We start from the raw sequence: 19,924 nt of genomic DNA, 5'->3' as shown, positions 1-19,924 counted from the left end.
AATCCTCATCGTCAAAGCAATGAATGGAAAAGAGCTGGAGAAGTAATAAGAAACGACAGATGCCGCCACACCCTAGATTGAATCAGACACCTACAACCACGACTACCATGCCCTGGTCCTGGGAGAAAGAAGCTGCTTAAAGTAATGGCAAGCACGGAAGGCCATAGAGCCAGAAGGTGCCCAAACCCATTCCCATCCCCAGCAGCATAGGCCAACACACGCTTTTCTGTAGAGACTATTGTGTGTGAGAAGCCCGAGCAAGAGCAAGGAAGAGCATACTCCCTTCCCAAACGTGCCCATCTCCAGCTTTTCCTTTGCCGGGGGCACTGGGACCAGCGCGAGACCCAGCAGCCCCAGAGCGGCTTTGGGGGAGTCGTGTGTATCCGCGAGCGCGTGTGCGTGAGGAGGAGAGCAAAGACGTGATTACTTCAGAATTTATTTAAGGGCCGGTGGAAACCACTGCAGTAGCATCCAGGGGAAGCCCTTGTTCCAGAAGAAGAGGAGGTGGCGGCTGCCAAGAAGGAGGAGGGGGGAGAAACGGAGGAGGAGGAGCAGCAGCAGCAACAGCAGGAGGCAAGTGAGGAGAGAAGATGCTGTAGCATCCTCACCGGCTCCCAGCAGGTTGGTTCTCCCGACCGACTGATGCAAGCAAAAGGCTTACAAAGAGGCTGGGAGGAGAAACTGGGTGTGGGGGGCTGACTGCTTGCCTTTCTGGAGAAGAAGCACCTCTTAGGTGAAATGAGACACACTAGTGCCGAAATAGGCTGGGAGCCAGAAGGGGACCTGTCCTGCTTCTCGCATTCCTGGTGACTCGCTTCCCTTTAGCCTTCCAACTCCTGGCGTTAGCCATAAACTCTGGAGGGGCGCCAGGTGGGGGACTGGGTGGAGAACTTCCCTTCTAGATACTCCTCACACCTTTTCCCAAAGCTCACGTTTAGGGGAGACACTCTCCAGGTGGCCCGGACGCGGAGGGGGAGCCGCGCCGCTCGGTTAAGTTTCTACAAGTCAAACCCAGTCCCCAGTTCCCGGCTCCTCACCCCGGGTCTCCAGCTGCACGCGGGGAGCTGCGGCTGCTCAAGCAAAGGGGCCGCTGCTGCTTTAAGAGCCGCCTCCCCCTCTCCTCCCTTTGACAATGGTCTGAACCGAGCTCTGCTTCCCAAAGCAAAATTTGTAATATGCCATTTTTCCGATGGACGCTTCTCCTTTTGGCTGCTGACGGAGCCACGGGAAGATGCCGAGCTGCTGCCACGCCACCCGGCCGGGGCACGTTCCAGGAGGGCGCCGGGGCACGCGAGTGTCTAAGCTGCCTTTCTCCCGTTGCTAGGGAAATGGTCCAAGAGTGCCGGCTGTGAGCCTCCCTTCTCCTCAAGCCGAGACTGCGGTTGTCACTGATCAACTGAAGAAGCAGGACCGAACATTACAGACATTAGGTACAGAAACTGTATTTGAGTTACACCGTTTCCCTTCCGCTTTATTTTTTTACCCCCTCCCCCCGGCCCCACCCCGCCCCCAGGGAAGATGAGATGCAAATTCCTCCTTGCCAATTACTGTTCTTACCTTTTGCTTTCCACTCCCACCCTCTCTCTTCTCCTATTTCTCAACCTCCTCCCTACTTGGCTCTCTCTTGCTGGGCAGGATGAAGAATTTTAGTATGGAAATTATGAAGTCAACTTCTTCAGGGTGGTGGGGCTGTGTGGCTGAGAGAGAACTGTCCAGCCCTGTGGGGTGAGCTGGCTCTTCAGCCGTCTAAATGCACTGGGGTAAAGAAAGTGCAAAATGCTTCCATTTGAGGTGGTAATGTTTCCTGAGAACAGGAGACTTCAAAGAGTTAAATAGGAGGAGGAATATTCATGTAATGTAATCAGACAATGGCTAGGATTTCTCTCCCTGAATTACTCCTTGTGGGTTAACTGAGGTGGAGCTGGGTTGGTTCTTCAGACTAAATCTTTGTAGAAGAAACTAACTACAGAGAATGATTGCATTTTTGCCTCTAGTAGAGTCTAAACCCTAGTGATCGGTTTGAATAAAGTGATTCATTGACAGAAAAAAAAGCCTTTCGTAGCACCGACACATCTGAATAGGCGCTATTTGAATGGTACATTTTGCTAAGAAACACACTGGATCTTGAAAGCCCTTGGTGATGACTCCAGTGGGCATTCAAAACTTTTATTTTGAAATCTGAGATATTTAGAAGACAGTCAAGGTTATCTGCTAAGCATAAAGGAGTAGGTTTTCCTGGTATAAAATTCTTCAAGCTAAATGTCAGCACTGGTATAATTAAAACAACCAGGTTTGTTATTTTTTTACATTCACAACAAAATTTGCAATGTCTCTAACCAGGTCTTGAAACCTTCAGTAATTTAATGAACATGGCATCAACATCTAGAAGAAGATAACACAATTCATATATCCAGTTGACTTTGGGGATGGGGTGACAAAAAGGCAAATCTCAAAGCAAACTGTTAGTATGCCCTTTCTGGTTTTTCAGGAATTATGGGATGCAGTTTTATGCAGTTTTTAATATTGAAAATGATTGTAAAGTTAAAAGTAGTGTATGAGGACAGCATAGACTAGCGATTGAATGCCCACAGCCTCCTGGACTGTGCAAGTTGCTCCAGATGTCATCTATTCTACAAGAGGATGTTTAACTCTTACACTGAATATGAATTTTTAACTGCTTTTAATACTTAAAATGTGCATCTATGAAGTGTTATACGATATTTTCAGGAATATACAAGTATTTTGTAATTTATATTAGACAGAATCTCAGTTCTATTGCAAGGAACTAAGCTAGCTCATGAAAGTGGCCTTATTTTTCTGTATACAAATTTTTTTCTTCTAATTTTGATGAGAAGACTTTAGATTTATTCATTTGGGTTGACTGTGTGTGAAGAAAAAGCAGCCTGTATTCAACTTATTTCCTAAGTAACTTTTGCATACTTTGATTTTCTTTCAATTGGATTTGGAGAGTTCAGAGTACCCATTGGAATTAAACCTTTAGGTATGGAAGCAGAATGAATCATAAAGGTAAAATATTTTTTCTGCAAAGATGAATGTTGGTCACTTTATAATTGAAATACATACTTGAACTTATAATAGCCCTTTATAATTTTACTATGTGTTCTCAGTCAAGCATCCTATTGGTTTATAATTGAAATACATACTTGAACTTATAATAGCCCTTTATAATTTTACTATGTGTTCTCAGTCAAGCATCCTATTGGAATCTTACAAAGGCCTTGCTAAAACAAACAAACAAAAAGCTTGGATTGTTATCCCTACTTTACAGAAGAGAAAACTGAAGTTTTGACGGGTAAAGCGACTTGCCCTGGTTCACCTGCCTCAGGGGTGGAATCAAATCAAGTGCTTTTGAGTGTAGATTTAATAGACTAAGCCGCTTCTCATCATAGAATCTTGTGACTGACTGAATCAAACAACAGCTTTCATACTGATCTGAGGAAGTGAAGTTTGTGAATGTCTAGCGTCCCGCAAAGATGACAAGCATTTGTTAGAATTAAGGTAGTATATCCAGGAGAGAATTGTAGCTGAGGTCATCACTGCAGTTATGTTTCTTCTTGGAACTTAAAGTTGTTATGAGTAATTCAGAGTGGAGATGGGCTAATATCTTTCTTTCAGAAAGAATATGATTTAACATACAGATTTAGGAAAGGTTAAGTAACCCGAAAATTTAAACCCTGCAACTGTTTTGGCGCAAATTGTCACAGTGCTACCATTTCCTCTCTCAGTATTTTGTTTTAACCTTAAATGTCAAAAAGAAACACATCGGCTTCTGGTAATGATTTCTCAGAATGACACAGCTGTTCAGTGTGTAGATTTCATGCATGGCATGTAAACTAATTGTTTTAAATACTCAAATGTGTTGGAACATTTTTTAATTTCCCAATTCCTTTTCAATTAGTGTAAAGAAAATTTGTAGCAGTTAGAGAAGAGTCTCTTTTTTTCCATCTTTATGATAGTGTTGGAATGAAATTCAAATTGAGAAAAATGCAAAAAAAATGTTATATTTTTCACCCATTAAGTGGTTAACTCTAGTAGCAAATGCATGAGTGTGAGTGAATGTGTGTGCATGTGGGGTGCGTGTGCATCTTTTTAAATACGCCCTCTGCATATCTACTCTGCTATTTATTTTAGGGTGAATAAGACATTGATCTAGTCAAGTTCTTGCCTTCAGGTAGCCCAGTGGTTTGAATGATGAGCAATAATTCAAAGCATCATCTTGAATTGTCCTAAAATTCACCACCCCCTTAATTTTTTTACATAAGCTAGCAGTCACAAAATACTTTCCTTTATCTTTCTAAAAGTTTCTCTTAGTTTTCAGTGGACCCTGACCAAATCATTCACAGATAATTGAATTTCTCTCCTCAATAACCCAATTTATGTGAAGAATCACATAAAAAGTAATTAACTATTGAGCTGTTAAGTCTTGACATTTTATTTGAAAATATCACCAGAAATATTTTCCCCAAGGACAGGAATATGTAGGCAGAAAAATGAATTGACCTTGCATTATAAAACCAAAGAATGCTCCAGGATCAACAGCCAAACCAGGCTTTCTCCACATCAGCCTTCTGCAAAACCAAGCCCTCTAATTAATAGCTCCTGGCCTCAGTACAACAACTGAAATTGAGATGGGCTTGATTTTTTTTTAAACATAAGATGGAGGATAAAAGAGAAAATGAGGTAATTTCTAATTTTCAAAATGCCACACAATAGGTCAATGTTACATCTTAATGTGTGTGTTGTCTATTTTAAATCAAATTAATAAATGATTTAAAAAAGTATTCTGAACAGTTCATTTATTCCATGACTGGGAGCTTGTGATTAGCAGCTGAGATGTGAAGTTACTACATTAGCTAATATAATTTATGGCATCTGTTTTGTGGAATATTTGAAAGAGTGTTAGTTTGTATCGTGTGGATGGAAACCAGACAAAGCAGCTCACAGGAAACAAAGGAATATTAAGTGTAATTAGTAGTATAATAACCTAAACAAATTTATGCATCTCAGTCTATTTCATAAAGCTTATGTCTAATTCAGTCAGTATCACTTATCTATTCTGTGTAGATTACTGTAGGAATTCAGGAAAAGAGCATTTAAAGTAATAAAATGGGAGTTGTAAAGTCAAGAAGCTTTAAACTAGTTGGTAGGAAAAATAATCTGTTGATAAAATAAAAAAGTAAAAGCTGATTATTATGTAAAATGAATACTCAATTATTTGTGGATTTTCTAAATGAAAGGATGAACATTAATTCGTTCACTCATTTAAGTCATTCAAAAATCATTTACTTCCTACCCATTAAGTGCCAGACACTGTGCTTGTGTTAACAATATAATAACAAATAAGGGTGAGCTGGAGGTATTAGCTATAAGGGATTTGTAAACTTGCAGGGGAAGAAAGGTGATTAATTATTGTGTAATAACATGTTATTATAAATTGAATTAAGTGGGGTAAATTATTAAAAAAAAACACTTTGAGAAGTAAGTGAAACCAAACTGTATTTTGTAGGTAGGAGATAGATGGATTGCCATGAAAAGAGAAAGCATGTAGGTTGGAGGAAGTCAGTGAATCATATTTCACTGAGGTCAAAATATTTAGCTTGGTTGGAGTTGGGGCAGTGGGTAGGTATAAAAGAGACAATTAGGCGAATGAGCTGCAAAGGGGTTGATGAGTTGAGGGTCAAGTGGCATTACTGGGAATCATTTCTTTACTAAGACTTCTCTCCTCTTTCTTTAAGCAATGATGTGTGAAGTGATGCCCACGATTAATGAGGACACCCCAATGAGCCAAAGGGGGTCCCAAAGCAGTGGCTCAGACTCAGACTCCCATTTTGAGCAGCTGATGGTGAATATGCTAGATGAAAGGGATCGTCTTCTAGACACCCTTCGGGAGACCCAAGAAAGCCTCTCCCTCGCCCAGCAAAGACTGCAGGATGTCATCTATGACAGAGATTCGCTCCAGAGACAGCTCAATTCAGCCCTGCCACAGGTATGTTCCCTGGTAGCATTCCTCTTACAATTGAAAATGTGATAAGACTTAAATAAGTGTTGCTTTATTCCCATTCTTATAATTGCTTTTCCCCTTAGGGTATATGACATGCATATATGCTAAGATATGCGGGTCATATATGCACATATGATGAGAAAAACTTAAGAATAGATAATTAGTTTACATAAAACCTTGCCTCAGACAAAATTGTAGAAGCATAAGTTCCTATTTAGTCTTTCTCTTGAAAAGTTTATCTTTTTTTTTTTGGTGGGGGTAGAAACCACCTGTTGACCAGCTTTTATCACCAGAATGTGGGAATAGTTAGTTTTCTCTTTCTTACTTTTTAAACACTATTATGACACTTGGAAATATGTATTTTACACTTTTAGTTGTGTAGTCTGTATTTGGAAGTGATAGTAGTTTGGAAGTCTACTGTCCAAGATTTTTTATTTGTCTTTCTTTAAAAATTTCTAACACGTGCTCAAAATTTCTTGGACTTAGTGACATATTACCCTCTCTTCTCACAAAACATTTCAACCAGTTTCCTTTGTTAAAAAAATATTTTAGAAATTGAAGAAAAGCCAGAAGTTAAGCTTCATAAGCAAAATTGTTAGTTACTTTTTAATGTATTTTTGTCAAGCATCTTATTTTATAGAAACAAATAGAATATTTTAAGATTTCCAGCTTATTTATATACAAAGCTAATAATGAGAGTCAATTTTCTTATTTGAGAATAGCGTAATTATGTTTATTTTAGGTACAAGAAAAAGCATAGAATATCAATGAGATTTTTAATAATTAGCCCCCAATAAAATATATATTTTTTTAAATGCAAGTTTGATTGGCCCCCTACTTACAAGACAGATTAGTAAATGTTGAAGAGTTGACCTCTCTCCACGAAGTTATGTCTTATAGCAAATATCTTTTCATAAATATTGAAAATTATATAATCAAAGATGATAAAATTCTAAACCCAGCTGTACTATTAAGTTGCAGTGTAATATTGAGACAGTTATGACTATCAGAATGGGATGGATCACCTAGAACCTTCTGTCACATCCCCATTAGTAATCCCATAACCTTATGTGGATAACTCCTATCCCAGTCCTTTTCATTTTCAGTACGTTTGTCTTGTATTGAGATGTAATGTTTCCAGTAACTCTCATCTGTTGGTACACTAGTGTGTTTAATCACACAGAATGTGATTCATTTCAAAAGACAACTATCTTATCTTCACCAAGAATATATTTTTCAAGTTAGACATTTCAGTCTTTGCGGTTGTTCTTCATAAAGTGATTTCTAGGATGATGATCATCATACCTACTCTCCTTAGGATTATTTGAGTTGGTTAATGCTTTTGTTAAAGTGTGGTCCTGGAACCACTCACACTGTTCATTATCTTCTTTGACAAGCATAGAATGGGGCAATCATTTCTTTTTCTGGACAGAGTGTTTCATTAAGAAGCCCAGAATTGTATTATATGTGGGGGCAAGTTCAACATCCTTTAAGTATGTATTGGGACAGCAGTCAACTGAAGTTTATAATTGAGTTGCATAAATGCTGTGTGTTCCTATTTTCCCTACACTCCTCCTAGAAGTTGACTCTTTGGTCCTAAGTGTAAGACTATACATGCATCCTTCCTACAGTTATCTTTTTATATCTTATTCAAGCCTGATGCTATCAATTTGGGATCCTAATACCATCAAACTGATTCTAAGAATAATTTGGGTTTTTAATTTTTTTCTCTAAATGTAAAAAAAAATGGATGACTATTTCATAAAAATGTTGTAAAAATAAGGTACTAGAACCAGATACTGGGGGAAAAAGGAGAAAACTGAAAATGTTTTTATACGTAACTATATTGTGTAGATATATCTCTTCTTAAAGGTACAAGAATGAAAACATTTTAATTCTAGAAATTCAGTTGTATTGAAAATTATTTATATTGCTATATAATTGTAATGCTATCTAAAATTTTAAAGTTTGAATTTTAATTACACTGGTGCACAATCTCCTATTCAAACTCCTTGGGGCCAGTGGTGTTTTAGAGTTCAGAATTTTCCCGATTTTTCTATATGTATACGATGTGTACTATGCAAACACTCCTCTAGCTGGATTCTGGGCAACACTCTATAATTATACACTTCCATATTTCTGAAAAGAATTCTATCAATATTCCTACTTCCTGGAAAAAAATAAAGACTATAAATGGTTTCTTGTTAGTACAGATCTGGTTTTGCGACCAATCAATTTTGCAACATACAGTACAAATAAAATATCACTTTTCTGAGTTTGGGTTTTATAATTATAGATTAGGGACTATGAGCCTGTACATTTAGATGGATATGGTTTCAACCTCTTTTATAAATACTTTGATACATTTTTTCCAATATTTATTTGTATTTTACTATTACAAATATTTGTATCTCTAGCAATCCACAGGTCTTTAAAGATATTTATGGTCCTGTCATTTTTTGAAAGAAAGTATTTAATAACCTAATCTGTAACTTTAGGGCTATAAGTTTTCTGTATGTAATAGAGGAATGTTTTTCTTTAATTAGTATCTTTGACTTATTTTGAATACTTTGTAAGCAATGTACCTGCACTGTTTGGCAGCATCGCGTTTGATATTTAGCTGGAAGAAGAAAATGAGAACCATAAATGTGAGTTTTGAGGCAGAAAAAAAGCACGCAAAATTGAAAACTACAATAAGATGAAAATGAAATTTATTTTAGCAAACACAGGATAGAATTCAAAAGCAGAATCAAACTTTATGACACTGTGTTGTCATTGCCTTTACAGTTCTTTCAGGGTGTTGGTGATTTGCTATAGCCACTTTCTATCTTGTCATTCCTTTATGAACAGAGGTAGTGATGGTTTTAACAATCCTAACCATGTACAGTACTCTGTAGTCATAGTGCTGCATTTTTCATTAAGTGATTGTGTGTAACTGTGTTTAAAGAGTCCTGATAATTCCACATCTCTAGGCCTGGTGTTTCTAAGCTATACACTTAATTTTCTTCCTTTCCAATACACAGATCCAGTTTCATGTTCCACAGAATATCAAACTCAGTCATCATCTGCCTCCCACTTCCCACCCAAACCTGCTCTAACTCCTCACCCAGACACCCAAGAGTCTTCATGGATGATGCTCTCTCCCTCATCTCTGAATTCAGTCATCATTGGACCATACTGTTTTTCTCTCTTAAATAATTATCAGATCTCTCTCTATTCTTTTCTGTTGTTTGTCACCTAGCCCTGAACAACTTCTTTGCTCTATCTCCTAGCACGTCTACTTTTGTAAACGTGACACTTTGTATGTTTGAATAATACTGGGGGTCCTGAAAGACTTCATGCTATTCCAGTCTTATTTCCTTCATGCGTATTCCTCTCTGCCCTTATGATCTTCCTCAGAACCTTTGTCTGACTCACTTCTAATCCTAGCCAAGACTTTCTCTCTTCTGGGAAGCCTTCTCTGAACTCCCAAGTTACATGTCCTCTGTGTTCTTTACCATTATCATTTATCATATTATCATTAAATTATCTATTTATGTGCCTGTTTCCCAACATAGACTATAAGTTCCTTGAGAACAGGGGCAAATCTTAATCATCCACAACCCTCTAGACCAGCTGAGTACCAGGTTCATAGTAAGGGCTTTTAAAGTAAAAACAGAACTAAAGTTATATGTATTTTGATATACAAAGAACAAAAAACTTGAAATAGGAAGGTCTGGTTTGTATTGTGTCTCTATTATACATTTTCCATGACCATATACATTGGTCAGGACTTCAGATTTCCATGCTACAAAAATTGGTTAACACTAATCCCTCACAGGGTAGTTTGTGATGATTAAAGAAAATAATACAAGTAAAAACTAATTTATAAAGCATTAAATATGGAAATTCTTGCATTTCTTTTATCCAGAATGCTGAAAGATAAACTCATTTCTATATATGTATATCAATGAGCATTAGAGCAATTTGCAAGGAATATTGATAAAATAAATAGCCTTTTAACATTTTGGAAAACAGGGCAAATATTGAGAGTCTTCTGTGTATTATTAAATGGTTACATATGTTTGTAAAGGAGATAGACAAAAAAAGGAAGATAGTTTGGTTCCCAGAGAACTTAGGGAATAGTTAGAGTTCTTTGAAAAAAATATATAAATGGACTCAAATTAATATAGTACCAGAAGATTATAGGAGTACTGAAAGTATTTGAGCTATAATATTGATATGTGATTAACTGCAGAAAGTTTCATGTAAAAAGTGATTTAGAGAGATAATTTTAAGAAAAGGTTGGAAAGGATGAAAGGGCATTCTGTGAGGCGCAGTAGAGTTGTGCAGGTGGGAGCCTGCTCCAGGACATGTGGGGAACTGAAATCCAGCCTATGTTCCGCTTTCCAGGCTAGGCTTGGGGTTTCTAATTTGCATAAAGGAGACAGATGAGCTAGCAGTATCTCTATTTTTTTAAAAAAGAAAAAGAAGTAGGAATTAAATAAGGACAATAACAGATTTGTCTATTGGAAGGTAGGAGTTAAGTTTTGTATAGTGACAGTGGAGGAGTGTGGCCTGTCAATATGTGTGGTGAAAGCTAAGGACAAAAGTTTGTATGCAACATAATTGGTAGAATTTTGAGTGAACTGGCAACATAATAAGGTCATAATGATGGAATATTATTCTGCCTTTTGATTTAGGAAAGATTACATAATACATGGGTATCAGTTATCTGTTGCTAAAATCTAACAAAACAGAAAACCTTGATGTCATGCAAAATAATGAGTTTATGGAATTCAGCTGATCTTGACTTTTATTGGTTGATCTTGGCTGAGCTCATTAATGTAGCTGTTAGCTGAAGTTTTTCTCAGTCAGCTGTCTGTTAACAGGCTATTATCAGATCTAGGATGGCCTTAGCTGGACAAACTGGGACCACTCAGCTGTGTGCATGTGTCTAATCCTGCAATGGGTTAGCCCTGGCAGGTTTTCATAGTCATGGCAGAGGAATAAGAGCAAAGCAGAAACAAGCAAGTGCTTTTTAAGCTTCTGCTTGGGTGTTTTTTTTTTTTTTTTTGGTAATATCCCTTGGCCAAGCCCAAGGCAGAGTGGAAAGTGATACAAAATTACAAGGAAGGATGAAGCATAGGTATCATCAATGCAACTGATCTACCACAAATATATGCTAAAAGAGCCATTTAGTCATTATTATGTTAGGGAAGGCTTATCGTGACGATGTAATAGTTCCGTGAGGTGTGGGAATTTGGGATACGATTGTGAACCTGGAAACTAAGAAAGTCAAAATGTAAAGAATACGGAGGAGAAAGAATGGGCATAGACTGGTAATGAACTGAATGGCCAGGGTTTTGGATTTGAGTCAGATCTGAATTTGAGTAGGAGTTCTTCCACTTATTAGCTGAGAGATCCCTGGTAAGTAACTTGATTTCTCTGAAACTCTCTCTCTCTAATTGAAAGGAGGAGATGATGTCTCTCCTAGGAGAGGCTAAAAGGAAGTATGTATATGTGCTTCAGAAACCCTGAACATTATAAAATATCAGGTGGTATTTTTCATAAATTGGAATGTGCTGGTATGCACTGTGATGAGGAATTAAATTAAAAGAGGCTACTTGTGGAGGAGAGAAATACGTTTACATTCTGACATTTTAAAATGCAAAATATTTAGATGAAACTTATAGAGAGTGACAGAAGTCACTTTTATTCTGGAAGCAGACTACCTGGGTGTCTTTTTGGTTTGCTACTTACTAGCTCAATAACTTTGGTCAAAGTAGTTAATTCAGATGATGATAGAACCTGCCTCATAGAGTTATTATGAGAAATAAATGAGCTGGAACACGTCAAACGATCAATTCAATGCCTCACAGATAGTACATGCTCAATACATGTTAAATGCGGCTATTGATGCTGTTATTATTACCATAGATATTATCATCATTATCCTTAGCCAGCCTTAACTGCACAATTTTACTGGGTAATAATGAATACTAGCACAAATTGAAAGCACTAAAAATCCTTAGTCTCTGCAATCTTTATCAAATTTTGGAGGTCCTTTGATTGATCTTTTTTAAAAAAATATCTCTTAACTACACTCTCTTAAATGGTTTTCCAAAATTCTCCACTTATTTAATGGGCAGTCTCACGTGTCCCTTGATTAAGTCAAACAACATACATTCCTCTTGTGCTCAGAAGATAACATCTAGGTTGAGCTCCTTCCTTTTCAGTGAAATCTGATGCCACCACGCTAAGCGTTTCATCCCTTGCTCCTATCAAAGAGAAAGATGCTGCATCTTTTGTTACCCCTATTGTGATTATTCCATTTTCTTAATGTGCTTTTCTTTCTTCCAGTTAGTTGATTTTCCCCCTGGCGAAATGAAATGGTATTCACCTGCAGCCTTTATTTCTCATTGTTTATATCTCTTTATTTCTCTCTCTTTTCTTTTTTAACCCTTATAATTAGGTTTCTATTATCACCATTCTCCTAAAAACACACTCATGTAGATTTAGGAGCTACTCCTGTATATGCCACCAATGGATACATATTTTATAAATCTAGGGGTCCTCTTTCGTTCTTCATGTACCTTAGCATCTCTGTGCCAAGCAATGCTATTAATTATTTCAGTTTGAAATTCCCATGTCCTTAATTCTCCATAACCATTTCCTAGGCTACTAGGTATGTTTTCCTTCAATACTTATTCTTTTCCCACATACCCCTATACACTTATTTACATCCATACTTGTCTGTATTTACTTATGTTCTCCAATCTTAAGCATTGCCTTTCCTGCTTAAGATTAATACTTCCCTCTAAATCTTTGAACTCCCCCTTCTCCTCTCCTCCTTTGATTGTTTTTTTCTCTGTCTTGAGTGTCTTCCATTGTTCTCTCTTATTTCAACTTGCTTTTTTGTACCATGTTCAAATCTATTCCTTAAAAGTAAAATGATGACAAATACAATACCAACAAAAGAGTCCCTTAACACTGTATCTCTGCTTAACTACCAATCAATCTTTTCTTTTCTTTTCTTTTCAGTTTATTTCCCAACGGCTCTCTTCTCACTGTCTCAGTTTCTTCATCTTCTGTTCTCTCTGAGCAACTGCTGTCTAGCTTTCCCTCTAACTCCCTGCTCTGAATGGTGTCACCAGTAACCAACTGATGAACACAGTAGTAAATGAATTTTGTTTTATTAAAATTCACTGCAAAATTTGACATTGTGATTGCTCCCTTCTCAAAAAACAAAACAAACACCTTACTTTCGTAACTTATATGACACCACACTGTCTTGGTTTTTAAATCTTTTTGAGTTTTTCCTCCCAATTTTTTTCTTTGGGCAACTCCTCATCTAGTTATTCCTTAAATGTTAAATAATAAAGACAAGAGGAATAATAGTGATAGCTAACATATCTGAACAGTCCCACTATGCTAGGCAATGTTTTTCTAAGTTTCCAGATACTAAGATGAGAGTCTTTTTGTCTTCCTGTTTGAGGAGAGGCTAAGTGAGGTGCAAGACCTTATTTGCAGGAGGTGCTAAAATATAGTCCAACTAATAAGTCCAACGTTAGCGCAAACTCCATTTTAAGACTCTACAAAAGTTGAGGTGGTAAAGCTAGAAGACAGACAGAATTGTTTTGGAGAGCTATTGGTTTGCTGTGCATAAATCTACTATTCCATGTATGAGGGAAGGAGTGATTCCCATTCAGCTTAGCCAAGTGAGAGGGGCTTCAGGGAAAATGTTGAGTTTGATGTGTTGCCTTCAGAGACGGAGGGATATAGATTCTGAAGTCTAAAAGCTGAAACTGTGGCTGGAGATGCCCTTGCCTCTATGGAATATTAAAGAGTTGCATGACGGCAAGCTACAAGTCCTCCAATGTCAAAACAAAGGTTGGTGATTTTTTGAACAGCAAACGGGGTCCTCAGAAGGGGAGCTTGCTTAGGGTTATCTTTGTGTAAACCCACAGAATAAGTAGATTGTCAGAACCCCAGGTTCCCAGGGAGTAAATAATGAGAGACAAATTTGAGGATTGATTCCAGAGAAGAGACTGAGAGCAAGTCAATTAAAAGTGAGGAGGAACAGACAGAGGGATTCTTTGAGAAAGCCATAAACCCACCCCAGGAGAGGAAGGGTCATTGATGGTATCTTTGCCATTCAGAAAGCCCTGAATATGGATGACAAGCGGGTCAGCCACATATACTGTGATCCTTCTCCCCTATTTCGCCTTCCCAGGCCCTGACTCTGGAGGGGTCAAAAAAACTGTTGCTGTGAGTGGAGGATGTCACAGCAAAGAAAGACCACAAGGCCCCCATCCTCTAATGCAGACTTTAAAGCTTGGGACAAGCCTGAAGTGAGTGCAAAGGGGGAAGATTTAGGTTGGAGAGGAGCTTAGGGCTTTGTACATAACACAGTCCTATATTGAACTAGAATTATGAAACAGACTTTTAAAATCCAAAACAAAAGAGCAGATTGTTTATTTTCTAAGCATGAGCAGGAAAACTAAGATTTCTGCCTGAAATTTCATTTGGGGTTCATTTCTTCACCTGAGGGAATCAGAGGAGATATAATAATGTTGATTTCTGAATCCAGCTCCTTTATTAAACTGATTAGGTGTATCATCTCAATTAATCCTCAGAACATTCCAATGAGGTCATTATTATTATTATTCTCCTTTTAGAGATGATAAAACCAAGGCACAAAGAGGTTAAGTAACTTGTTTAACACCACATAGTTGATAAGTGGCACCAGGATTCCATTGTTTTACTCTGAGCCATCTCCTTCATCTTACTATGTTCATCTAGATTTAAAGAAGTATTAAACTTCTCTAGAAACCTTTATGAGACATGGGCCAGTGAAAGCATTTCTCGTGACTACTTTTAAGTTCTAAGACAAACAAAATTATTTGTCAATCTTATATCAAACTAATTTTCCTGGATTCTGATTACCTCTGATTCCCCCTTTAATGCCCACTTTTAGGGTAATATGCTTCAATTAAAATATATAGATTTTGGCTCAAAATTTGTTATCTATTTTTTGAGAGTTTATAAATGCATTTATGTTTCGGTTGCTTACAGTAGATCATTAATTGACCAAGTTAAAAAAAATATGGTGATTATTAATTTGAAAGTTTTTCATGATAAAAGTCTTGCCTAATGATCTATTTCTAAGATAAAGTAAATAAATCAGTTACAAATAATGGCAAGATTATTTTATCTTTGTTAATTTTGTATATTTAAAACATTATTTAACAATACTTATAAAAATGTTATTTAAAAAATTCTATTAGCCAGTTGCCTGATCTACTTTGCCATCAGAATACCATCCTATAAGCTGTTTTCAATCTGTAAAAAATAATCCATGGCAGTTGACATTACTTGAGTTAGAAGAAACTTAGCTATTAGAATCTTTTTAGTAGGAAAGATTTGACCTCTGAAATCACATTTTTAGTAACATCATTAAGCAAATTTAATTTTTCTTCTAAAAATGTAACTTCGTTTTACAGTTCCAAGTCTAAAGTTCTATGCTGGTATAACAACAAGTTTTAATATTTCCCACTATGATTATAGATTTTCTTTTCTTCTTTTTTGTGAGGAAGATGAGCCCTGAGCTAACTGCTGCCAATCCTCCTCTTTTTGCTGAGGAAGACTGGCCCCGAGCTCACATCCATGCCCATCTTCCTCCACTTTATATGTGGGATGCTTCCACAGCATGGCCTGCCAAGTGGTGCCATGTCTGCACCCAGGATCCGAACCAGTGAACGCCGGGGCCGCTGAAGCGGAATGTGCAACCTTAACCACTGGGCCAGCCCCGATTATAGATTTTCTATTTCTCCTTGCAATTCTACTAATTTTTGCATGTGTTTTGAGGCTGTTACTAGTTGTATTCAACTATATCATTGTTTTATCTTCATGGCCAATTGAACCTTTATCATCATGAACTGTCCATTTTCCTTCCTAGACAGGCATTTTCTCAAAGTCTACTTTGTCTGATTTTAGTAGTATTATAGCAGATTCCTTTTTTGTTAGTCTTTGCACTGTACCCCTTTTACTATCCTTTTACTTTCAACGTCTCTGTGTCTCTGCATGTATTATCCACAAATAGCAAATAGTTTCTGGATTTTATTTTTATGCAGCCTGACAATCTTTCTCTTTTAATTATTTAGTCTCTTTATATTTACTGTAACTACGTGTATATTTGTGCTTAATCTACTGTCTTACTAAGGCTTTCTATTTTCCCTGTCTCTTTTGTGCTCCTTTTATTAAGCTTTTGTGCTTCCTTTTGAGTTGATTGAGTATTTTTTTTATCATTCAATTTTCTTCTCTATTACTCTGGCAGGGTTATACTCTTTTGCTATTCTTTTAATAGTTAACATATAAATTGCAATGTATATCATCAGCCTACCAAAGTGTAATGTTAATGTGTACTTTTCCTGCCTTATATTCCCATGTGTGTGATGTGAAAGATATTATTTTGTAATTTTCTACAGGCAATATTCCTTTAGATTTATCCACACATTTACGATTTGTGTGACTATTCATTCTTTCTAGGTCTTTAATCTTCCATTTGAGATCATTTTTCTTTTTCCTGAAGAACAGCCTTCAATATTTCCTTTTGTGTAGGTGTGCATATGAGTAATTTCTTAGCTTTGGACTTTCTGAAAACATCTTTATTTCACCTTTATTCCTGAAGGATGTTTTCACTGGATACAGAAGTTTAAGTTACTTGTTATTTTCCTTTGGCACTCTTAACCTACCTTTTATTCTGACCTTCATTGTTGCTATTGAGAAGGCAGTTATCAATTTAATTGTTGCCCCTTTGAGGGTAAGTTGTCCTTTTTTTGTTTTTCTTTTGTGGTTGCTTTAAAGTATTATTTTTTAGAAGTTTTACTAAGATGTGCTTAAAATATATTTCTTCTTATTTTTCCTGCTTTGTGTCCATAGGGATTATTGACCTTGTCTTTTATCACCTTGAACACTGTGAGTACAGGTATTCTAAGTCTTTCAGATAACTTCAATATCTGAAACTCCTATGCTCTGTTTCTGTGGTTTTCTGTTGGTATTATCATTCATTCTTATTTTCTTGTCACCTCATGTGCGTGGTTACTTTTGACTGTGTGGCAGTCATTTTATTTGTAAAATTGTTAGCGGAAGTCATCTTAATTCTAGGATTATGTTATTTTCCTCCAGAGGGAACATCTGTTGGTTTTTGCCAGGTGGCTTAGAAAATAGCCATCCTCAATTACCTGTATTCAAATACTTCCTGGGAAGATTCATCATCCAGGGGTTATTACTTCTAGACTCTTTCAGAGTCTCAACTCCAAATGAGGAGGATTTGTCAGGCCACTCCATCTTGTCAGGACTTGACTCCAATTACTGTCCCTCTAGCCCCCTGAAGCAGGCAATGTGCTGAGCCAGCCCCTCTAAAACAAGGGGAGAATCAGACCTAAACGTCTGACACCTAACTTTCCCCCTGATCCCAAACTCAATTCTTCACTATCTTTCTTGTTTTATCAGGTGATAAGTGAATCAAAAATAAAAAAAAATTCCAACATTTATAGTTTTCTTTATCAACAAGCTGGTCCAAGCTCTACCCTCTGCCATTACTGGAAGCAGAAGTCCATGACCTTCAATGTACAATAAATGTAATGAATCAAAAAGACAGCTTAAAGAAATTTCCTTAAAATAAACATACCCATTTCAGTTAACAAAATAAGTAATTATTGGGGACAGCCTGGTGGCGTGGTTAAGTGGTTAAGTTTGTGCACTCTACCTTGGTGGCCCAGGGTTTGTGGGTTCAGATCTCAGATGAGGACCTATATACCACTCATCAGGCCATTCTATGGCAGCATCCCACATACAAAGTGGAAGAAGAGTTGTGCGGTTGTTAGCTCAGGGCCAATCTTGCTCAAGCAAAAAGAGGGAGATTGACAACAGATGTTAGCTCAGGGCCATTCTTCCTCACAAAAAAATTAAATAAGTAATTATCTTTCTTAATTCATTTTCTCATGTATTCCTAGTCTTATTATATATTCCTGCTAGGATTCTGGATGTCAGTAACTATTCCAACTGTGTTGAAAAATAATCTTGTTTCCTCCAGCATTTCCTTCTTGAAATAAACCCTCTTCACAGCTGCAAAATTGTCTATTTAAAATGCAAATCTGACTATGCTACTCCCTTTCTTAAAATGCTTCCATGTCCATGAAAAGAAAAACAAAAAAACCCCAAAACTACTAGAACCAGTAAACTAATTCAGCAAGGTCACAGGACATAAGATGATATAGAAAAATTGATTGTGTTTCTATATAGTATCAAAAAGTAATAAAAATGAAATTAAGAAAACAATTCAATCCACAATAGCATCAAAAATAATAAAATAACTAAGAATATATTTAACAAAATACATGTAAGGCTTTTATACTGAAAACTACAAAATATTAATAAGAAAAATCAAGGAAGATCTAAGATGGACAGACAGTCCATGTTATATGTTTTGGAAGACTCAGAATTATTAAGATCACACCTATGCACAAATTAATCTGTAGATTGAGCACAAATCCTATCAAAATGTCAGCAGGGTTTTTCATACGAAGTAGAAGGTGATTCTAAAACTTATATGGAAAGGCAAAAGACCCAGATTAAACAAACAATCTTGAAAAATAATAACAAAGTTGGAGGACTTACATTTACTGATTTCATAACTTGTTCTAAAAATGTAGCCATCAAGATAGCTTAAGGATAAATATAAGGACAGAACAATGGAAAACAATAGATAGTACAAAAAAAACCCCTCAGATTTATGGTCAATTGATTTTTAACAAATATACTAAGACAGTTCAATGTGGAAAAAATAGTCTTTTCAACAAAGGATGGGGTGATTAGATATTCACATGCAAAAAGATTAATTGAGATCCTTACCATACACCAAAATTAACTCATAATGGCTCAGAGACCTAAAAGTAAGAGAAAAACAGTACACGTTTTGGAAGAAAAAATAGAAAATCTTTGAGATCTTGGATTAGGCAAAGATACACGGCACTAAAAACACAATCATAAAATTCGATAAATTAAAATTTATCAAAATTTAAAAGTTTTATACTTCAAAAGGTACCATTAAGAAAAGGAAAAGACAAACATCTAGGAGGAAATATTTCCAAATCCTTTATCTGATAAAGGATTTGGATTCAGAATATATAAAGAATTCTCACAACTCAGTAAGCAGTCAACTCCATTAAAGTGTTGGTAAACAGGAAGTGATGTCAGCATGGCCAAATAATAGTCCCTCACTCTCATCCCCCCATCAACTACAACAATTTGGCATCCATTCATGGACAAAGTGCCTTTGTAGGAGCTGTGGATATGGGTTATGTTGGATATGGGATCCAATACCATATGGTAAGGAACCCGGAAGGAGTCTTACCCACCCATGTGTTGGGTAACAGACATACAGATCTTGACCCCAGCTGTGGACCCTGCAGTGACCCATGAACTGGCTCCAGGCCTCTTGGCTGTGGTCCAGGAGAACACTGTCTTAGACAATCACCCACAATTGAGAGAGGCTTTGTGGAAGTCTAGGTTTTCATGGACAAGTTGCAGCACCGACAAAATTGATACAGCCACTCTGATGAAGAGTATGGAAGTTCCTCAGGAAAGTAAAAGTAGAACTACCATATGATCCAGCAATCCCTTTCTGGGTATCTGTCCAAAGGAAATCAAATCAGGACCTCGAATATATATCTGCACATCCGTATTCATTGAAGCATTATTCACAATAGCCAAGATATGGAAGCAACCTAAGTGTCTGGCAATGGATGAATGGATAAAGAAGATGTGGTATGTATATATACAATGGAATATTATTCATTCATGAGAAAGAAAGAAATTCTGCAATTTGTGACAACATCAAAGGACCTTGAGGGTTAA

General features: G+C 36.9%; 1 protein-coding gene across 35 annotated transcripts in view; it reads left to right on the top strand.

Moving 5' to 3' along the window:
* Window positions 1-231: 231 nt before the first annotated feature.
* Window positions 232-19,924, top strand: part of PPFIA2 (PTPRF interacting protein alpha 2) — a 451,986-nt gene continuing 432,293 nt past the window's right edge. For 20 of the 35 annotated variants that reach the window (XM_070253922.1, XM_070253925.1, XM_023631685.2 and 17 more), the window contains exons 1-2: window positions 1,108-1,430; window positions 5,757-6,007. In XM_070253922.1, the coding sequence (XP_070110023.1) occupies window positions 5,759-6,007 (249 nt within the window). In that variant the 5' untranslated portion in view covers window positions 1,108-1,430; window positions 5,757-5,758. Of the gene's footprint in view, window positions 622-1,107; window positions 1,431-5,756; window positions 6,008-19,924 lie in introns of those variants that run through there. The other 15 variants (XM_070253923.1, XM_070253918.1, XM_070253919.1 and 12 more) reach the window with 6 other exon arrangements.

The sequence above is a fragment of the Equus caballus genome, chromosome 28 (genome assembly GCF_041296265.1).
Source record: "Equus caballus isolate H_3958 breed thoroughbred chromosome 28, TB-T2T, whole genome shotgun sequence".
NCBI classification, from domain to species: Eukaryota; Metazoa; Chordata; class Mammalia; order Perissodactyla; family Equidae; genus Equus; species Equus caballus.
The sequence above is the reverse complement of the archived record's forward strand: the minus strand, read 5'-3'. Positions and strand labels throughout refer to the sequence as shown.